Source organism: Ambystoma mexicanum, chromosome 14 (assembly GCF_040938575.1).
Source record: "Ambystoma mexicanum isolate Mex_15411 chromosome 14, UKY_AmexF1_1, whole genome shotgun sequence".
Lineage (NCBI taxonomy): Eukaryota > Metazoa > Chordata > Amphibia > Caudata > Ambystomatidae > Ambystoma > Ambystoma mexicanum.
Window position 1 is genome coordinate 285,164,359 of NC_090940.1, and position 20,994 is coordinate 285,185,352.

At 44.4% G+C, this 20,994-nt stretch overlaps 1 protein-coding gene across 3 annotated transcripts in view; it reads left to right on the forward strand.

Annotated features, from left to right (window-relative positions):
- Window positions 1-20,994, forward strand: part of KLHDC1 (kelch domain containing 1) — a 2,530,617-nt gene that overhangs the window by 1,718,896 nt on the left and 790,727 nt on the right. For all 3 annotated transcript variants that reach the window (XM_069637400.1, XM_069637401.1, XM_069637402.1), the window contains exon 8: window positions 18,093-18,151. In XM_069637400.1, coding sequence (XP_069493501.1) covers window positions 18,093-18,151 — 59 coding nt within the window. The remainder of the gene's footprint in view (window positions 1-18,092; window positions 18,152-20,994) is intronic.

Consider the following 20,994-nt stretch of genomic DNA (forward strand, 5'->3'; position numbering starts at 1 on the left):
TCAACTTAGTCTTCACGCTTTAGTCATTTGTACTGGGACGTGTTTCTCTGATTCTTTGCAGAGTCCCTTTTAACTTCTCAGTCTTCCTGTTCTTCCCATTACATTCACTATTGCAGGGGAACTTTTGTGTTGCCTGTGGATACTGGGAATCTTCTCCTTCCTTCCATTTGCTATTCGGTTTGCCTTCCATGGTGTCTGTTTCTTCTCGATACCACTATGGGTAAACAATCTATTTGTTGCTTCCTACTTGAGGTGGTGTCGGCGTCGTTGAACAGGCCCCACCACCAAGCTTTCCACCCCAGCTGTCTAGGCTTCTAGCTTCTCATGCACGCCAAGCTTCCAAGGCTTCCTTCTCCTGCTTGCAGCAGTTCTTAACTTTGCAGGCTTTGCGGTCTGCATCAGCTCCACCTCCATCAGGTGTTCTACGCACAGGGGACCTCCCCGTCAACATCTGCCTCCCTCCCTCTCTCTCACGTCTTCCTTTGTCTTGTCCTCTTCAACACATTTGTTGCAGTTAATTGGAGATGTTTATTTAAAAGGAGAAAAACTCTTTCGTTTGGGTAACGGCATAAATTCACTTTCTCTTCGTCCCAGTCTTGGCACTTGCAATTATTCTGTGTATTAGATAGCCCCAAATATGACATCATGTGAACAGCATTAGGGAGTTTCTCACGGGAATCGAAGTCTTTGTCCCCAAAAGGGCAGTTTCTACCGGTGAGGCCCCACTTGCCTCGACCCCTAGAGAGGTTGAAGTGGAGCAGGCTCTACTGCCTAGCCTCACAGGGCAGGGTCTGTAACGAATTCCCTCAATTTGTTACAGCACACACTAAAGCATTGAGTATAGGTATAGCGAAAGGACTTCTGTTCACCAAGGTGAACAGAAGTCTTTCTACTTATTCTTTGCTTGATATATGTCATTTATAAAGCGCCTGTGCACAAGTGTTTCTAGGCGTGACATTGCATATTCTTATACGGGCAAATGCTAGCATGTTGGGTCCAAGTATCACAGGGATGTTCTTACAGGGGCAATTGCTGGCATGTTGCAGGGGGAAAGCCATTCCAGCTGTTTCCTTACATTATCAAATGCTGCCATGTTAGGACCAAACCATCACAGGTGCCTCTTTTCAGGGACAAATGCTGGGAATTTGGTGGGAAGCCATCGCAGGCAATGTTCCCTCTAACCTGTGTGCATGAGCGCTTGCCCAGCTTCCCTCTGGGTGTCGCTAGGAGGAGTTTTAGCATCGCACAGACAATTCCACCTTCTCAAGAATTAATAACCTACAAGCCCTAGCAATTACCCGACATTTGGTTTCTCAATTTAATAAAGCTAAATTATAGTAACTAGTCTTGATATTCTGGTCTAGCCTATTTACATCACCATAGGGTGCAAGCATGTCCTCAAAAATCTTAAAACTCCAAAACAGAATAAACCCTCAAGTAGTTAAAAACTAAAATGAACATCTTTCTCCAGGAACAGAAGATGTAATGAACAAAGATATGCCTGAATATATTTACCAAATAACATTCCTCCCACCATGACTCTTATACTTGACTCTACCACTCTTATTCTATATGACAAACTTCCACCCAAGACCCCATTTAGATGTTACTGGACAACCTTGAATATGCCTGTGTTGGCTCTGCGAAAGGTTACCAGACTTGTACCTACTTCCAGTTGTTTTATGTTTGTTGTAACATGAACGCTCAATCACCAGAATATCTGTTACTCTTGGTGCCTTAGCAAAAGCTTCATCCACACTGTCACCTCAAATATCTATACTATTCTGCATGTAAGTAGGCTACATGGCTGCTCATCCTAGGCTTCCTATTCTTTGTACAAATGTCACACAGGTGCTTTGAAGCAGTACCCTTGCAAATGAACGCATTAACTGAAATAAATAATAATTTGCCCTTTACAAATTTTGAATAGGCAAATGTCAGACTCAGCCTCTCCTACTTTAGCATTGCTAACAATACACAATAGGTGGAGTGCAACATTTTATACCATTCACGTGGCCTGCAAGGGATTATGGGTATGGGATATGCCTGGCAGTACTCATACATAGTATTAGGGCAACAGACATTCACAGATACAATGCTTTTCACACAATATGCTTCCATTCCAAGTTTTCAGAGTTGCATTAGGCATAGACCTAACACTCTGCTATGGAAAACTTGTTTCACTGAGCACTTTTATAATCCTACCCAACAGAAATGGAGTGGGGGGATGTTGCAAACAATCTTGTGCGCACTGCAGAATAATAGTGTGTGCAAGTTCCTGACTTTTTCTTGAACTGCACATAGTATCATGGTGAATCTTTAAATGTGTTTTTCTTGAAAGGTTTTGTGGGTGTGCCAATATCCCAGTGGTCTTTTACAGCTACAATCCCTCTCTTTTTACAGAACCCGGTCAATGAGTATTGGAGGCTAGCACATGAGCCTCGGAAGGAGTAGGTGGCTGGAGAGGATAAACAGGCAAACGAGAACACTCCTTGGGGTGAAAAACAAATAGGCAGCAAAAAGACAAGTCAGATGTTTTGATATTACAGTACCGTCAAGGAAATGTGTTTGAATTTAATGCTAGGTGTCATGAACCACTACCCTGCATTGTCTCTTTGGCGCAAGTGGAAGAGAATGGTGATAAGGCATATCTATCCCTCTTCCAAGATGGCACTGAATTGTTCCCTGGTAGTGAATTACCTTCAGCAGTCTAGCTCTTTTCAAAATAGCCACCAGCAAACTGACACGTTGGCCAGAAACACCCAGCTGGCTCGATGTGTTGCTTCTCTCTTGACTTTAACGCTCATATAAGTATATTCAGGTTCCATAGCGTTCCTGGATTTTTCTCTTTTATATATTTCTTCCGTTCCATCTTCTTCTCCGCTCCCTCCCCCTTTTTCTTGTTTCCTTGCTGGTTTGCCTTTCATCGTGGGACATCAGAACTGGGCCTCTCTTGTTGTTCTTCTGTGCAGCACATTCGCCAGTATTGCAGTGACTTGTGTTTTATCCAGCTCAACGCGTTCACCAGTAAGGCCGTGACTTATGTGTTTGATGCTGCATCTGCTGCCTTTCTGTTCTCTGCATAGCCCCGCTTCCTTCGCTCTGCCGAGCTACCGTGCAGCATTACTTATCGCTGTCTCACCCGCTCTGAGACTCTATCCCCCTGCTCTTTCGAGCATGAGTATTATTTTCCCCCAGTCCTGCTAGCTCTTTGCTGTGCCATACCTGAGCCAACTTCAGCGATCAATCTGCGCTCTGGCTGCCTCTTCTCCTTTATGTCATCCATATTAACAGTGTCTCTCTCGCATGTCTATATTATCAATTCAGTCCGTGAGAGGCAGCTTTGACAATATCTTGCTAAGTTCTCTTTGCACAGTGGAAGCAGCCTCTGATTTCACCCTTCCTTCAGACTTCTAAGCTCCTCACTATTGTTCTGTTGTTCTGGTACATTTGTGGGAACTTACAGCTGATTTGGGATCCTACTCCCAGCGCTTTCCAGCCTGTACTCCTAGAGTGATGCACATCTACAAAACTTCACTTTGACTGCAGAGGAATCTCTCCTAAGGTGCAGTCGCCCTGTATTTGATTGTGTTTTATTCCCCAGGAGGGTTTCCCAGATTCCCCACCGGACTCTGTTCCCCACTTTCAAGAGACGGGTGTGGAGTGTGGAAGGCTCCCCATTCTCACAATTGGCAGACGCAACCATGCACAGGTAAGACTGTGTTTCTTTAAAAATTACACTTTGTGGTCATAACACTAGGAAACTCTAATAATAGTCTAGGAAACGGCACCTTCTGTTTCTTTTTATGCTCAGCTGCTGAGGGCTTTTCAATATAATCATCTGTTCTGTGTTTAGTACCTCTAGCATCCCCTCGCATCTTGTTTCACTGATAAGTTAATTGCAGAAGAGGGGCTCCTAGTTACAGGAGAAGGCAGCATTGCTGCTCTCAACCAAAAAGGCAAATCTGTGATTTTCTACAAAGGAGCTCCATAAGAAACATCAATGAGTCTCTTGTTGAATTTCTTGTAGGCTGTGGTGAGGAGCAGTGGGCAAAACATTAGGATGTATTATGTGCCCTGTCATTTCACCTGTTATGTGAGGAGTACCATGAGGGTGCTGTTTCGATTTTACTTCCTACTTGTAATCAAATGATTTTTCAGGGAATTAAAAAATAATTAGCTTTGCCACTAGGGACACAGATGTTCCTTCCTCTTAAAGTTTCTCTTGAAATCGGGCAGTAATAGAGTTCCTGCCTATGCCACTCATAATTCCATTTAGCATAGTGCTGTAATGTGCACCTTTTATACTGACGTGTAAAGAATTGCAATGGTTCCGGAAGGGGACATTACCTTGCAAACTCTTAAGAGATAACAGCTCACTAATTCTCCAGCATCTGGTCTTGCATGGATTCACACGCTCATTAATATTCCCCATCATCAGATCGCGAATCCTTGATAAAAAGAAAGCTTTTTTTTTATTTTTTTTTATTGTATATTGGTTTGAAAAAACCTTTACAAATTTTCATTATCAAAACATAAAATTGTACAAAAATACATTTTATCATTTTTCATCTCCATTTTAAAACATCATTTTACACATATAATAAGCATTTTACACCCGACAACTAAAAGGACTCACATACAAGTCTTCAATTCTTTTCTTTCTGCTAAAAAAAAAAAAAATTACGGTAATTAAGATTCTTTGATTTTTCCTCATCCATAATTGGAGACCTCAACTGTACATAATTCCCTTTTCCATCTAACTACATACATTTGGTCATTTTTCCCAGGGATATATCCGTGTGACCACCCATGACAGATTTCCATCCTTCTATGTAACTTTGCATACATTTGCCAAAAACGCTATCACCCTTATTTTTAGTATGATATTACGACCATGTAGCATTTCAAACCAGATTTGCTCTCTAAATACACACAAGGTATCTGTGACAAATTCAGCAAAGTAGGCAAGTCTTTCATTCTTTAGCATGGTACAGCCTAACAGCAAATGTGACAAAGATTCAGGAAGATCTTCAGACTTGCAGAATCTACATACTTTCAAATTCTGTGGGATCAATTTTCTTATTGCACATATTTCATTGGTATTCATTACATTCATTCTGAATCTCATAATACTGTATCTCAAATTCCGTGAAGGACATTTTACTAGGTATTGCTCAGGTATTGGGAACCATTTCCGGACCGATAGTACTTGCGCATACAGTTTTGAGTTTATTATTACAGAATTATTCGCAACCCAATCAAAGGCTTGTTTTGATTTTATCAGGTCTTTTTAAGAGGACATTCACTGTAACACCCATATTTCTCAGGATCTTTTCCACCTCTGCCTTCAAGTTAGACATATATGTCCCCGTATCATTCCTACAAACTTGGTATATTGAATTCTGTTTGGCAAGAACACATTTTCTATAAATCATTGCTTTTTTGCAATCCATGCAGCATTTTAATGAATTAAAACCAAACTCATATCTTATTAACTCCATCGGTATACATTTTGGCAGAAAAAATAGTAGCTTTTTCCAAATTCTTGATTCAAAACTTTTTAGCTGTAAAGCTTCTTTCTCTGGGTAGAATTCAAGACCATAAGACAGTCTTGGTACCACCTTCATTAGGTAGAAATCTCTACAGGCATTCATCGAAAATGTACCATACTTGCTTTCAATAACTCTCATTTGGTTTGCCGCATCAGTGGTTTTTGCTTCCAAACATTGTTTCACAAAACTATATGACATATTACTAACAAAAGAATAACCCAAGTACTTGAATGCATTCTGTAGGGGGACTGCGATACCCTCAACATACCAAACCGGATTTGCACATTTCTTTTTACTTTCACCTAGGTTAATTACCACTGTTTTCTGCGGATTAATTTTCAATTTCAGATCACTTATAAATCTAACAAAAGCATCAATAAGCCTCTGAAGACCAATTTTAGTTCTGTCAAAAAGAATGAAATCGTCCGCATAAGCCAACCATTTAATCTCAATTCCACCAACCCTGGGGGATAATAGGCCCGCAGGGTCCAGTCTAGCATTCGCACCAGAGACGTATAGGTTAAATAAGATTGCTGCCAATGCGCAGCCTTGTTTCAAACCATTCTTTGCATGAATTTCCTTAGACATCAGTCCATCATTATTAAGTCGCACCTTTAGAGTTGTGTTTGAATACAGGTGCATGATCATGGAAAGTAAGCCGCCCTCTATGTTTAACCTTGCCAATTTCTGCCATAAAAGAAGCCTATCCACCGTATCAAATGCAGCCGAAAGGTCCATTGAGGCAGCATAAATTGGTCCATTCCCCTTTTTGGATCTTTGATTCTGCATAATTGTAAGTACTAAGCCCCCAGCATCAGTTCCTAAGTTTTTACGAAAACCCATCTGTCTGATATCTAGTATATCTTTTTCTTCCATCCATTTTAATAGACTCTCTAGAATTATGGCCGAAAAGATCTTTGTCTCTATATTTAATAAAGATATTGGTCTGTAATTAATCGTACTCTGTCTGTTCCCTTTTTTATAGATCAGGATTACGTAAGAAACTTTCCAGGAAACTGGCATAGTTTGCGTCTCAATTACATTTTTAAATAGTATGTGGAGTATTTTCGCCCACATCCTTTCATTCTGCTTTATCACCGGCATGGACAGATTATTGGGTCCCGGGGTGCCGGAGGCTTTCATTTTCTTTATTATGGATAATATTTTTTCCACAGAGACATCAAGGGACCATTGACAGGTCGTCTTTTCAAACATATAATCCTCATTACCCGAGCGAGCATACAACTTCTCAAAGTGTTCACACCATACCTTTTCACTGATTGGATTAGTGTTTAATTGGGTTTGAGTGATCTCAGTACTATTGATGATGGCCCAATAATTTCGCGAGTTGCTTTCCTTCATTGCATTCAACATTTTTTCACCATCCTTCTGTAATAAGTAGGCTTGATGATGCAGCCTCCAGTTCCTATAGGCTTGACGTCTCCGTCTACATTGCTCCCTTACATCCTCAACAGGTAATTTTTGTTTTTTTATGACACGGAGATCTTTGTTCAACCATGCCCTTTGCATCTTAATCTCAAGATCAAAGGCGTGCCTATGATTTTTATCTTTTAGCGCTATTCTGGCTGTTGGTTGCTCCACCTTGGCCATGATTGTACCCAAGAGCTCACTAAATTTGTCACCCGAGTATTGGGTCTTTTTTACCTCCATAGTACGTTTCTCAAAATCATGCATCATCATAGCATTAAATTTCGCTGTTTTTAACATGATCCACTTAATTCTCGAACCTCTGACATTAACAGTTGTTTGGGCACAATATGCTTTGGTAAGGTTATTTTGTTTCTTTATATTTATGTTCATTGATAACATTGCATGATCACTTTCTAAATTGTCTTCCACATGCATACTGGTCCTATTACCAATTAGATGTTCGCTTGCGAAAATGAAATCAATAATTGAGAAAAGTCCACGCGCCTTCCAAGTGGGTTTGTCATTAAACAACCGTATCAGCCCCCATGAGTTTGCAAAGTTACACCATAGGGCTCCTCTCTTTCGTTTATTATCTAGTCGCCTTCTTTGGTTGCAACACCCACTTAATCTTGCTGCTCTTTCGCTACTTGTTACATCGCAATCCGCATTTAAATCGCCTGCTAGAATTATCAAACCATTTGGGGTAGCCACTATCCATTCATCTAGCAGTACATTCAGGTCGTACAACAATTTTTCAAGCATACGATCATCATTTTCCACATCATTCCAATAGATATTAATGATCATGAGGTGAATAATGTTCTCTTTAGTTAGGATTTTAAAATTGGCCATTAGGCATGACTCATGTACATGCGTCTCTTTTATCAAAGATATATCTGGGTCATTACGGTACGCAAGCGCCATGCCACCCTTCCGGCGACCTCTCGTGCCCTTCGTACCAGGCAAACAGAGGACAACAAATCCGTCCCAGAGAAGTGAACCACATGCCCAAGTTTCCTGTAACAAAACAAAGTCAAATTTCTCTAAATTCATACATACTTTTTTGTTTTGTACCAGGTGTGTGTGTCCTCTAGAATTCCAGGATATCAATTTAAAAAAGCTGTCATCGCTAAAGGGATTTACCCAATCCCTTTAGTTGTTCCAAAGTATCTCTAAGAGAGTTCGCCATCAATCTCCATTCATCCATTTCACTTAGGGTTAAATGCTCACCTCCTGCTTGATTCGCCGCCCTATATTTCTCTCTTGTATTATTATTTCGGGGGTATTGCTCCACATATCTCACACGTGTATTCTCACCATGATCAACATATTCATACGTATCAAACCCCCTCTTTTGCAGGGCCCCGGCTTCCTTGAGTATAAGAGCTCGCACCATGGGCGAAGTGATCACTAAACGCACAAAATCCATCCTATGAGGATCAATAAAGTCCACTAGCTGAATATCGCATGAGGATACAAGAGTTAATTCTGGTATCTCTCTAAACAAATTCAAGATATAAGATCTATTTAAGATGGGATGATATCCATCATCAAACACATAATATACAATCAAACTTGGTTCACTAGATTCTTCAGGCCGCCTCACTTTATCATATAGATTACCATTCAGATTTTTCCTATTTGCATAATTATCATATGCCATGTCCTGCATTCGATAATGGTGCACCTCGCGCTCCCTAGTAGCGTCTTCATGAGGAGAACTGGTCGCCTCCTGTATACTCACTTCAAGCCTAGGTTTTCCCCAGGACTCTTTACTCGGTTCATTATTTCTATTGTTAAGCGACATATCATTTTCTGTGATTGCATTTTCTAAAGCGGGCAGTCTTCCTGCTTTATTTGACAAAATTTCCTGAATTATTTCTCTCACACTTGAAACAGTCAAGGGCTGTTCTTTTTCCTCTGTGTCTTCTTTTTTAGATTGTACGATGTCACTCATTGACCTTATTTCTGGTACAGGCATTCGTGCTGGGCTATCTCTCCTCTTCTCTGCAGGGATTCGTTTTTCTTGAACCCCTTTATTTGTGCACGTCTGCTCTATAGGCAAGAATTTGTTACTAATTCTCTCAAGACTTCTCGCTTCCATAGATCTATCTCTTTGAGCACCCTTAAGCTCGTCATGTATTGTTCTTAAGCTACTAGCATTCTCGACAATTTCCATTGACTTATCGTTCCCGTTCGGCTCGCTGAAGGGTGTCTTTGTACGCATCCGAGCATCCGGGTTCTTGAATAAATCAAAGATATCCAGCATGCCCAGTTCTAAATTTTTCAAGTTAGTATCAATTCTATCAGTGACTATTTTATTTTTCATAGCATCTGATAAGTTGTTGACCGCATCAGAGTAGCTTGACACCTTTGGCTCATTAATAAGCTCTGTGTCAAGGATCGAAATCAAACTGGGATCAGTGATTGAGCCATTACCAGAGCTCGGTTGGGCATTATTCCCCTCAGACTTGTTGTTCGTAGAGTTTATACAGGTGATTCCTAACTTCGACCCTTTTCTCTTAAGCTTATCAGCGTCCATACATGCATCAACCCCATCCTTTGTCTGTCCTGTAGCTGAGTTCACTCCCCGTGCTGAATCAGGGTTACGTGTCTCAATATCACTCAAGGACTTTAAGGCAGATGCATTCATGGCCTTTAGAGCACGAGCCTGTTTTTGTCTATTTTTTTTCATTTTTTTTTAGAGATCCTGACATTAAATATATCCGCCACTCTGATAGGAGCATTGGCGGCAGCAGGAATATGCAAATCTCCCGTCAAGCTATCCTTCTTCCTAGTATTGTGCACCTCGATAACACTCTGTTCAATGTCTCCCGTATCTGAACTAGGGAGAATCAGGTGTAACTCATCCGCGTCCTGATCCCCATTGTTCAGTGTATTAGGTGTAGTATTGAGGGCGCCTTCTCCTGACATTAATTTCCATTTTTTCATATTTTCAGCTAGCATTTCCGGGAAAGCTGTCAAGGCAAGCAAGATTTCTTTTAGAGTATGAGTCTGCGACTTAATTTCTTTTAGTATGAGATCCTGAATCTCATCCTTTCTCTCTGATCTCGGAGATCGACTGGGCTCACTTAGAGCTTCCTCTACATTTCCTATGTTCCGTACTTCATTCGAACATTGTGTAGATGAATCAAAGTGTTCAGATAAACCCAGTAAAGTTATTTCACCAGAGGTAAATATGTGAGGTGTGTCAATAAATGAGACAGTATCCAGTCTCTGCTCTTCATTGAACAGGGACTGAGAGGAGACGGGGATCACATCATTCAGATTTTCAGCAATTAATCTGTCGGATTCATTTTGGGCACATTCAATTAGGTCCTCATCCGAATCGGAGGGTAGTGGAAGAGCTATTGCAATAGCATGCGCCATGCTCATACGGCGCGTTTTTATTATATTCATTGCTATAGCTGGGTCTCTTTTACCCCTGGCAAACTTCCTTTTCATTACTAAGCTTATGATCTGTGTCGAAAAAACCGTACCTTCAATCAAGCATACACACGTGATTACCTTCGCGTACCTTACTCAGATCGACTTCTTTCCCTCCAATAGATGTTTTACCTTTGTCAACTGGCTGCCCTGTTGTTAAGTCTTCGTACAGGCCTTCGATTATATAATTCAGCACACACACGTATGCACAACTGCACACCGCACAACGCAGCAAACAGCCAACAGCCGTACTTCGGGTACTTCCCAGGTACGCGCGCAGGTGCGCAGTGACCAGCGTATTTGACGCTACGAGTGGGCGGGGTCAAGGCGTGATTGCAAAAGAAATGGCCAATCAGAGCATCTGAAAGAGGAGAGGCAAAGCATCAGAAACAAACACACCTCGTCCTCTTCCTTATTATTCAGAACCGTTATAACAGATAGCTTTTAGCTATTAAAGTTTAGCTATTAAAGTTTATACGTCATGCACCTCAGAGTCAGGCAACTTCCGTGTTGCCTTTATGTACGTCCTGACCGCTTCTTCTACAAGGTATTTTGACGCCGCGAAGAACGGCGCCTCAGTGGCGTTCTTAATCCAGCAGTCCGAGCTGTCCCAGCGTTCCCAGCCAACAGCCGTACTTCGGGTACTTCCCAGGTGCGCGCGCAGGTGCGCAGTGACCAGCGTATTTGACGCTACGAGTGGGCGGGGTCAGGGCGTGATTGCAAAAGAAATGGCCAATCAGAGCATCTCAGAGTCAGGCAACTTCCGTGTTGCCTTTATGTACGTCCTGACCGCTTCATCTGCGAGGTATTTTGACGCCGCGAAGAACGGCGCCTCAGTGGCGTTCTTAATCCAGCAGTCCGAGCTTTCCCAGCCAACAGCCGTACTTCGGGTACTTCCCAGGTGCGCGCGCAGGTGCGCAGTGACCAGCGTATTTGATGCTACGAGTGGGCGGGGTCAGGGCGTGATTGCAAAAGAAATGGCCAATCAGAGCATCTCAGAGTCAGGCAACTTCCGTGTTGCCTTTATGTACGTCCTGACCGCTTCTTCTACGAGGTATTTTGACGCCGCGAAGAACGGCGCCTCAGTGGCGTTCTTAATCCAGCAGTCCGAGCTGTCCCAGCGTTCCCAGCCAACAGCCGTACTTCGGGTACTTCCCAGGTGCGCGCGCAGGTGCGCAGTGACCAGCGTATTTGATGCTACGAGTGGGCGGGGTCAGGGCGTGATTGCAAAAGAAATGGCCAATCAGAGCATCTCAGAGTCAGGCAACTTCCGTGTTGCCTTTATGTACGTCCTGACCGCTTCTTCTACGAGGTAGTTTGACGCCGCGAAGAACGGCGCCTCAGTGGCGTTCTTAATCCAGCAGTCCGAGCTTTCCCAGCCAACAGCCGTACTTCGGGTACTTCCCAGGTGCGCGCGCATATGCGCAGTGACCAGCGTATTTGACGCTACGAGTCAAAAGTTTCGCTTTAGAGTGAAAACTGCTTATCTCCACTATATTCAATCATTGTCCTTTGGGTCATACTGCCCCCAGCCAATCACACTCGCCCTCCTATGCTCCACCCCTGGTGGCCGTCTTCAGATTTTTACAGCTCGTTTCCTGTGTTGGGAGTCCTTTACATCGCTCCTCAAAATGTGTGGATTTCTATCTATTTTTTGGATACTTTCGATAGTTTTCTTCCATCTCTTCTTCATCTACCGTCATGTAGTGATTACCGGGACCCATTGCCGGCGAATATAGTCTTTCCATCGTTCGATCTTCCCTCCGTGACTTCGACGGGCTTGGGCCTACATCTCACCTCAACCATGTCTGATGTGGCTAAGAAGAGTCTCTTCTGGGCCTGCGAATCCTGTGGCCTGAAAAACATTTTCATTGAGATCGGCAACCCAAGTGCCTTTGTCTTCACTCGGATCACAATACAGACAGATTCAAAATCTGCTGCGGCTTCTCGTTGAAGACCAGGAAGGATCGCCACTGGAGGTTAGTGGCTTGGATCAACCTGGAGAAGGCCTCCGACGCAACCTCTGGGCGCAGTCATGCCTCATCCAGTACCAGCAGATCCCATGAGCGTGCTCCCTCTGAGAAGTAGAGGTACCAGGAGAGATCTCCGTGGCATAAGCCATACCAACCGTTTGACCCTCCATGGCGTTTCAACCAGCTCCTGCCCTGGCTGCGCCGTTCACACACCAACCGGCACCAAGGGATACGTCACTGGCCATCCTCACCACCATGCACACTTTGGCGGAAATTTAGCAACATCTGCCTACTGCTCTTGCGCCTTGTTCAGCCCAAAGTCATCCCAGGCCACCAGCTGGGAGTTTTCCCAGGGCAAGGCGTCTGGATCTGGACTTGATGCCTTGACTCCAGTGGAGGAATAGTCGTTGCGCACAGACACTGACATGAATATCGGTACTACTCACACTGGTGAGTATGAGGATTATGTCCCCGCTGACGGGGAACATCCGGACATTGACGAGTATGCCAGAGCTTCACCACCAGACGAAATTGGCTCCTTCCATGCCATCATCTCAAAGGTGTCCAAAATCTTCAGTCTGGTGCGAGAAGATAAGAATGAGTAAGGTTTCCTCTTTAAACGACGTGAGTCCTCAAGGAAGACCTTTGTGTTAGGTATATTGTTGGACAGAGTTTGGGAGGACGGATTGTCCATTATGAAAACACCAAGTACCACACCATCAAAGCGGGACAGGCTGGAGAAGAAATACTGGGTCCCAGATTCAGCTCACAGGTTTCTCAGGTCGCAGCCTTCACCAGATTTGGTATCTTCCGCCGCCAGGAAACAATGGTCCAATCCCTTGTTCTCGTCCATGGTGCTTCCGAACCAGGATGGCAAGAGGCTGGATGCGGTTGGAAAAGCGCATCATCTACACTGCAACTTCACCATTAAGGCCGCCACTGCCCTCGCCATCCTGTCTTGTTACGACAGGGAGCTTTGGTACAAGCTGTTCTGTACTGGATTTCCTTTGTGATGACAAGAAGGCAGAGGCCCTAGCCCTATTCCAGGAAGGTGAGGTGGCTAAAGATCATGCCATTACAGTGGTGCTGGACATAGAGGAGTCAGGGTTCTGCCAGATTTCGAATGGTGTTGCCCTTCGATGCCAGGAGTGGCTGATGGCCACAAATCTTTGAGCGGACGTGCAGGTCAAGGTTGTGGACATGCCTTTCGATGGAGACAACCTGTTTGGGAAGGCACTGGATGAGACTCTCTAGGCTATCAAGACCGACACTGCAACAAAGGATGTCCTCCTTTTGCTCCCTAAGGGGAGAGTTTCCAGGTCTTCCAAGGGGTCCACCGCCCCCTCCCATCAGACCTCACTCATCGACCCAGGTAGCTTACATGCGCCAATCCAGTTCCTACGGTATTGGGGGCCAACATAGTCGTCGTATGCAGGCCAGGACGCAGAAACCCAAGCAAGCCTGAGCACGGCTGTGAATTCGCGCCCCCACCTTCGCGGCCCAGTGGGAGCCCGGCTATTGAACTTTGTTGAGCAGCAGAGAAAGATCACCACAGACAAATTGGTGCTGGATGTTCTTCAGCAGGGGCACACTTTGGAATTAAGACAGGTGCCCTCGCATTTCTCCTGTTGCGTGTCAACTACTTCACATGGCCCAACTGCTACAGGAGGTTCAGGCCATGTTGAGAAAAGGGGCAATAGAGTAGGTCCCTTCGTGCCTCTGGGGCTCCAGAGTGTACTGCAGATACTTTCTGCTATGGAAGAAGTCAGGAGTCTGCCGACCAATCCTAGACTTACAATGCCTAAACAAGTACTTAAGTCCCAAAAGTTCAGGATGGTCAAGTTGCAGCATGTGCTTGACCAGCTGGTGGAAGGGGATTTTCTGGCAACTCTGAAACCGAAGGACGCATACTTCGACATGCCTATTCATCGCAAACATTGTAAGTTCCTGCGTTTTGTAGTCCAGGGATGGCACTACCAGTTCAAGGCCCTGCCCTTTGGCCTATAATCGGCTCTGAGGTTATTCACAAAGTTCTTGGCCCTGCTAGTGTCGCGCCTATGCCTCAAGGACATCCACTTCTACCCTTATCTGGACGACTGACTCATTTGCTCTTGCGCGATGGAGACCAAGCACACAGCAGAGACCATATGCTTTCTGGCTTCGCTCGGATTCTCTATCCGAATTCATGCATGGTGCCATCACTGAATGCTCTGTGCCTGGGCGCCCGTCTCAACAAGGTTGCATGTCTGGCAACCGCCTCGGAGCAGAGGGTGAAGGCCATCCTAGGGACAGTTCAGTGTCTGCGTGCAGTGTCCATCGCAAAAGTCTGATCCATCAAGTCCCTGTTGGGCATGATGTCTTCCTGCATCCATCTGGTCCCCTTCTGCAGGCTCCGAATGCAGCCTCTCCAGGAATTCATAGACGCCAGGTGGCAATAGGTCACAGGCACTTGGACAGACAAGATCTCCATCAATCAGGCATTCTTGCAGGCTCTGCAGTGGTATGTGGTGCTTCTGCATCTCACTCAAGGAGATTCCTTTCGATTCCCCTCCCTTACCAGGACACGGTCACCTCTCTAGATGGTTGGGGAGCTCACTCAGGACAGTCCCACGCCAGAGGCCTCAGGCTCCAGGAGGAGAAGGACTTGCACATAAACGTCCTGGAGCTCCGGGCTGTCTTCTGGGCCCTCAAGTCGTTCCAGCCTCAGACATAGGGTAAGGTGGTGCAGATCTTCACAGGCAACCCCATCGCTATGTTCTACATCCGGATGCAGGGCAGGACGCGCTCCAGTGCTCTCTCCCTGGAAGCCCAGTCCCTGTGGTGTTGGGCACTTTTCACCTTGCAGGCACCATGAACACCATCACAAACTCGCTCAGCAGGCAGCCGAGGTCCTGCAACCAGTGGGAATTTCACAAGCGCAGGTGTTTCATCTCTTCAGCAGGTGGGGCCCTCCCCAGATCGATCTCTTTGCGACAGCTTCTAACTCCAATTAAAATTTGCCAGCAGATAGCCGAGGAGTCTGGGGGATGCCTTCTCGTTTCAATGGGACGGGCTCTTACTATACGCTTTCCCTCTGATTCAGCTCCTGTTACATGTGATCGACAAACTCAGACGTTGCCATTGCAGGATGATCCTCATCGCGCCGGCGTGGCCATGGCAGATCTGGTACCCAGACCGCCATCATCTGTCAGTGGCTCCGTCCATCCGACAGCTTACACTTTCCGAACCTTCTCTCTAGAGAAAACAGAACAATACTCCACCACGACCGAGCGTTGCTGAGCCTCACGGCCTACCTCCTAGAGTTTGGACAATATTCCCTGCCACTGGAGTGCAAGAAGATCCTGGCCAAGGCCAGAGCTTTCTCAACGTTGTCTTGTTACAATCACAAATGGAAGCAATTCACAGGGTGGTGCAGGACCTAGATGATTACACCTCTGTGGATAACTGCTCGGAAGCTTCTCCCGTATCTGCTTTCACTGGTGAAAGCTGAGCTAGCTCACACCTCCATCAAAGTTCATCTGGCTGCCATATCCTGGTACCCAAGGGGACCAGGCAAGCCCTCACTGTGGTCACACAGGCGCATTAAGGAGTTCCTCAAGGTATCGGGTAATATTTTCGCCAGCAAAAATATCGCCGTACATATGGTCGTCGGGAACGGCCATAGGCGATATTTTTGGTGGCAAAAATATTAGGTGCGGGAGTTGTGGGGGTGTCCCCCGCACATAAAAAAATGATGCTGGTGTTGCAGGGGTGTCCCCCGCAGGGTCCATGTGTTATTTTCGCCGCAAAAATATGGCGATACATTTGCATCGCGATATTTTTGCGGCGAAAATATCACATGGAACCTTCCTCAAGGGCCTCTTCAGGACTTTTCTGCCAGTGAAGGCTCCTGCACTTGCTTCGGAGCTCAACATAGATTTTTACTAAGTTCATGGGGCCTCCATTTGAACCGATGCATCAAGCCTCATTGACATTTCTCTCGTGGAAGACTGCTTTCCTGGTGGCCATCGTCTCGGCTAAGCGGGTCGGGAGATCCAGGCCCTCTCCTACAAGTAGCCATACTTCAACTTCTGTGCTATAAAGGTGGTGCTGCTGACTCATCCCACCTTTATGCCAAAGGTGCCTTTGAGGGTTCCATCACAAAAAGCCTTTGATTATGTCTGTTTTCTTTCCAAACCCTTCTTCACCTGCTGAAAGGGGCATTGCATTTGCTGGACGTTGCTCAAGCCTTGAAGTTGTATGTGGCACATACAAAGGATATATGGAAGACGTCTTGGCTATTAGTTTTGGATTGTGGCACCCGCAAAGGCTCTGTCTGCTTCCATATCCAGCTGGCTCTCTGGTGGTATCCTGTACTTTCATCATCTGGCTAACAGACCTCTTCTAGGCCGGCCGAGAGCCCATGCCACCAGAGCCATTGCAACAACAATAGCCTTTCTCGGGTGTTGCCCTGCTCGACATCTGCAGGGCTGCTACATGAAGGTCCACCCACACTTTCACGAGATTCTATGCGTTGACAGGGATTCCAATGAGGAGTCCCGGGTCAGCTAGATGGTGCTACGCAATCTGTTTGAGGCGAGTCTGTTCCAGGGGTAAGTGTAATGCTTCTGTTGAGCCTTGCCACTCTGTGGTTGTGTATATGTACTGCTGTGTACTTGTATTCAAGAGCATTTGAATCCATGCAATACCCCATGCTGGAGAAGGTTTAAGTTACTTACCTGTAACTCTTCTTCACCAGCATGGAGAACACTCCCTCCTTCCCCTCTGGCTCTTCTTGGTTCATACTGCCACTTCACATGCGTGGACAAATCTGAAGATGGCCACGTGCAATTTAGGAGGGTGAATGTCATTGGCTGGGGGCAGTATGACCCAAAGGACAATGATTGGCTATAGAGCAGACAAGCAGTTTTCAGTCTAAAGCGAAACTGCGTTCTTTTTACCGAGGATTCCCAGCCTGACGACAGGGAATATTCATGAGCATGGTGGAAAACAAGAGTTAGAGGTAAGTAACTTAAACCATACACAAGTTCACAATGTGGTTTACCTTGTTATTTACTTGTGCACATGGACAATAATGTGTGTGCATATAAGGCAGCCATTTCCTCAGAGGAAAATTATTAGAGGGAGCATTGATCACAGGCGTTTCCTTAAAGGGGCAAATGCTGGCCTTTTGGGGTAAAGCCTTCACAATTATGCCCTTACTGAGGCAAAAGCTGGTAATATTTGGGCAAAACCTTCACAGGTTTCTGTCTTTTGAGGAGCAAATGTTGGCAATCACTGGTGTGTTCTTACAGTGGTATTACTGGCTTTATTGTTTTCTGTCTATACTGTATATGCACAAAACCCTCTAGCTGTGAGCCGAGCAAATCTTATTATTTCTGCATGCATATTGCAGGTTTTTCCTGTGCTAGGTTACCTGTTCTATTTGCCTTTATTTTTCACACTGACATGCCATGTAAGCTTAGACATCGTGCCCCATCAGTGATCCGTACTAATACTTAACTAGCAAATGAACAGACAAATATCTATGATGGAAATTATTTGGCACATACTAGTGTTGGTGCTGCTTTGATTTTTAAATTAATGTAATATGTTAATGTGTTTAAGTTTAATTATAGAAGTCATGCTACATTGCTTTGTAAATCTTAAATATTTCACTTGTACATACTTGTGGATTCATTTTCAGCAAACAAGAATGAATGATTTGCATTCTTTGGATTTAGATACTTGGACTTGGTCTGGAGGGTAAGTAGCACCACATAAACAATGTGATCTTTTTTTAAGTTGAAGCACTACCTATAGCAAAATATGTGGTTGTTTTATTGAAATCCAAATCAGTTATGTTTTAGAAAAGATAAAATGTAGAATGCAAGTACTAGTAGCATAATTTAAACACATTTGCAATTTCATAATACAACAAACAAAATATAGACATCACAAATATGAAATGAAACCTGGGAATCGATCTACAAATATTTGTAGTATATCAATATTAAAAATTGTCACATATATCTGCACCAACAATGAACATGGTTTTCTGGGGAGGAGTGCATCAACGCACCCATCACGTTTCGCCCAAAACAGTCATTATTAGGAATGACTAAAAGAGAGAGAGGGGAATTCATTTCCTATGAATGTTCCCCGGGGATCTAACCTCTCTCCCTGGCTGTTCAACCAATACCTGCCACTTCTTACCCACTGCATTGCCGCTCTCTGCCCCAACTTTCAGTGATATGCGGATGACACTAAGCTCATTTTTAGGTTCCCTTCAGCCACCTCTTATTCTATCATCTCGGACTGTCTTCTATCCAGAAGTGGTGTCCCGGCAATGATCTCTGCCTTAATGCCAATAAGACAGATTCTCCTCATCGGCACACCCGCGCCCTCCTTTCCTGTCACCCTCTAGTCAGCTTATCTTGGCCCTCTTCCTGCTCCCACCTGTGAGGCTAAAATCCTTGGGGTCATCTTCGACTCCATACTCTCCTTCTCTCCTCACATCTCTGATGCCTCTAAGAAGTCACACTACCAGCTGCACCTCCTCAGGAGTATTCTTCCTTTCCTCTCCTCCCCCCAGATGCCCACTGTCTCCAGAGCTCTGGTTCTCCATAGGCTGGACTACTGCAACAGCCTCTTTCTAAATCTGCCTGCCTCGACTCTCCACCCTCTGCAACTCATCCAAAACAGGACTACGAGACTTGTCCTTGGCCTCAAGCCCAGGGACCGTATTTCTCATGGAATGAAATACCTGCACTGGCTCCCAGTGGCTTCGAGGATTACGTTAAAAACCCTCTGCATTGTCCACAAGGCCTTCTGGGGCCTCAATACCTTAAACCCTCTCTTACTAAATATCTTCCTTCTCGAGCTCTTCGCTCATCTACTTCCAACTCCCTCAGGGTCAGTTGCTTCTCCAATCAACGAGTTAGTGGTAAGTCTCTTTCTTCGGCAAGTGCCTCCTTCTGGAACAGCCTCCCCGCCCGAAACTTGAGGAAAACCATCTCTAATTCCGGAAGCACCTCAAGACCTTGCCCTTTGCTTCTACTTTCTCTCCTCTACCCTGCTGAACTCCTGGCTGAAACTTTTAAAAAGCACTGGTCACATGGCTACCCTCTGTTCTCGACCCCAGGTCCCCTCCCTGCCAGTTGCCCACCTGCACTGCCCCCCTGGCAACCCTTGCAATCGGGGACTATTTCTGCATTCCTACAGCCCCCTACCAGCACTTGAAACCTCATGTCTGCACTTACCCTTGCACGTGCCACTAGCTGGCTGCACTTCTTATTTATATTTTGTATTTTTTTTACTCTATTTCCTATGTACTGCACTGCCCCTTTCCCCTTGCACTTTTCCCCTTCCTGCCTCCCCTGCACTTGCGCGATCTCCATGTCACCTGGCCTAGTAAGATCGATGTCTGTCTTCCCTCTGTTCCCCCTCCCTTGCCTCGTTGCGCCTTGAAACACTTGTGTATAGGCGCGTTATAAATGCCATATCATATATCATATCATATCATGACAGATAAACTCCTATGGATGAGATGTTTGAATACTCAGAATGTTTGGGGAGGCCTAGTGGTCTCGGCATTGATTAAAAGACTGAATCTGATGTAATTTACGGGAGTTTGATCAAATGTTGTCTTTTTTTTACTGTTTAACTATGTTCAATGTATATTTTATCACCTGCTTAAATTCTTCTTTTTAAATTTTATTATATTGAAATGTAATGTACTGATTTGATGTTTCTGATTTTGTTATCTTGTATTTATCTTGCTTTGTGAAGGTTTGTCCTAAACCAAATACAATGTAGTAACAGAAGTGTAGAGAAGCACACCTTATGTCAACATATGCATTTACATTCAAGACTTGTGCTGAATTCAAACAATTGATTATAAAATGTGGGTGCCACGGGGCCAAATCCTGGGCTACAGGATCAATTTAGGTAAGAAAACATGTGGGATCACTTTAAAACAAAAATGACCGATGCTCTGTGCACACTTATCGGCATTAAACAATGCAAAAGAATATATTTACCAAAGTAGCGTTTTCATGTGGGTTATTTAATCTAATTTGAATAGAATAAGGATAAACATAAATTCTGTTGGCATTTGATCATTCTTCAATAATACATTAACACAACATGTTAACCACAAGTTTGAACAATTTCTAATACTTCTTAGTAATTGCTTTTGGTTCAATATCACCCAAGGATTGCCTCCTTTTTGTATAAAACATATAACAAGTGTCTCTTGGTATTCTAAGGAAGGTTTGTTTCCTGGTGACCTTCTTGTTATTGTGAATCTTGTATTCACGAAGCGTTTCAGGCTAATGACGCCCTTCATCAGGTGTGGAAAAATGTCTTTCTCTATAAAAGTTTTTCTGCAAGTTAAATAATATATACATATTCATTAGATTGACTGCTCATCTTTTTTCATTTGATTCAATATCATTTATTTTTCAACAATCTTATCCTCTGACATGTAAACCTGTGACTGTGGAGTAACCCTCTTTTTGCTGTGATCCTACTCTCCTTGAATATCCATGTAGGTCTTTTACCTACTTCTTTACTTGAGCTGGAACAACGGAATGGTCAAATCTAAA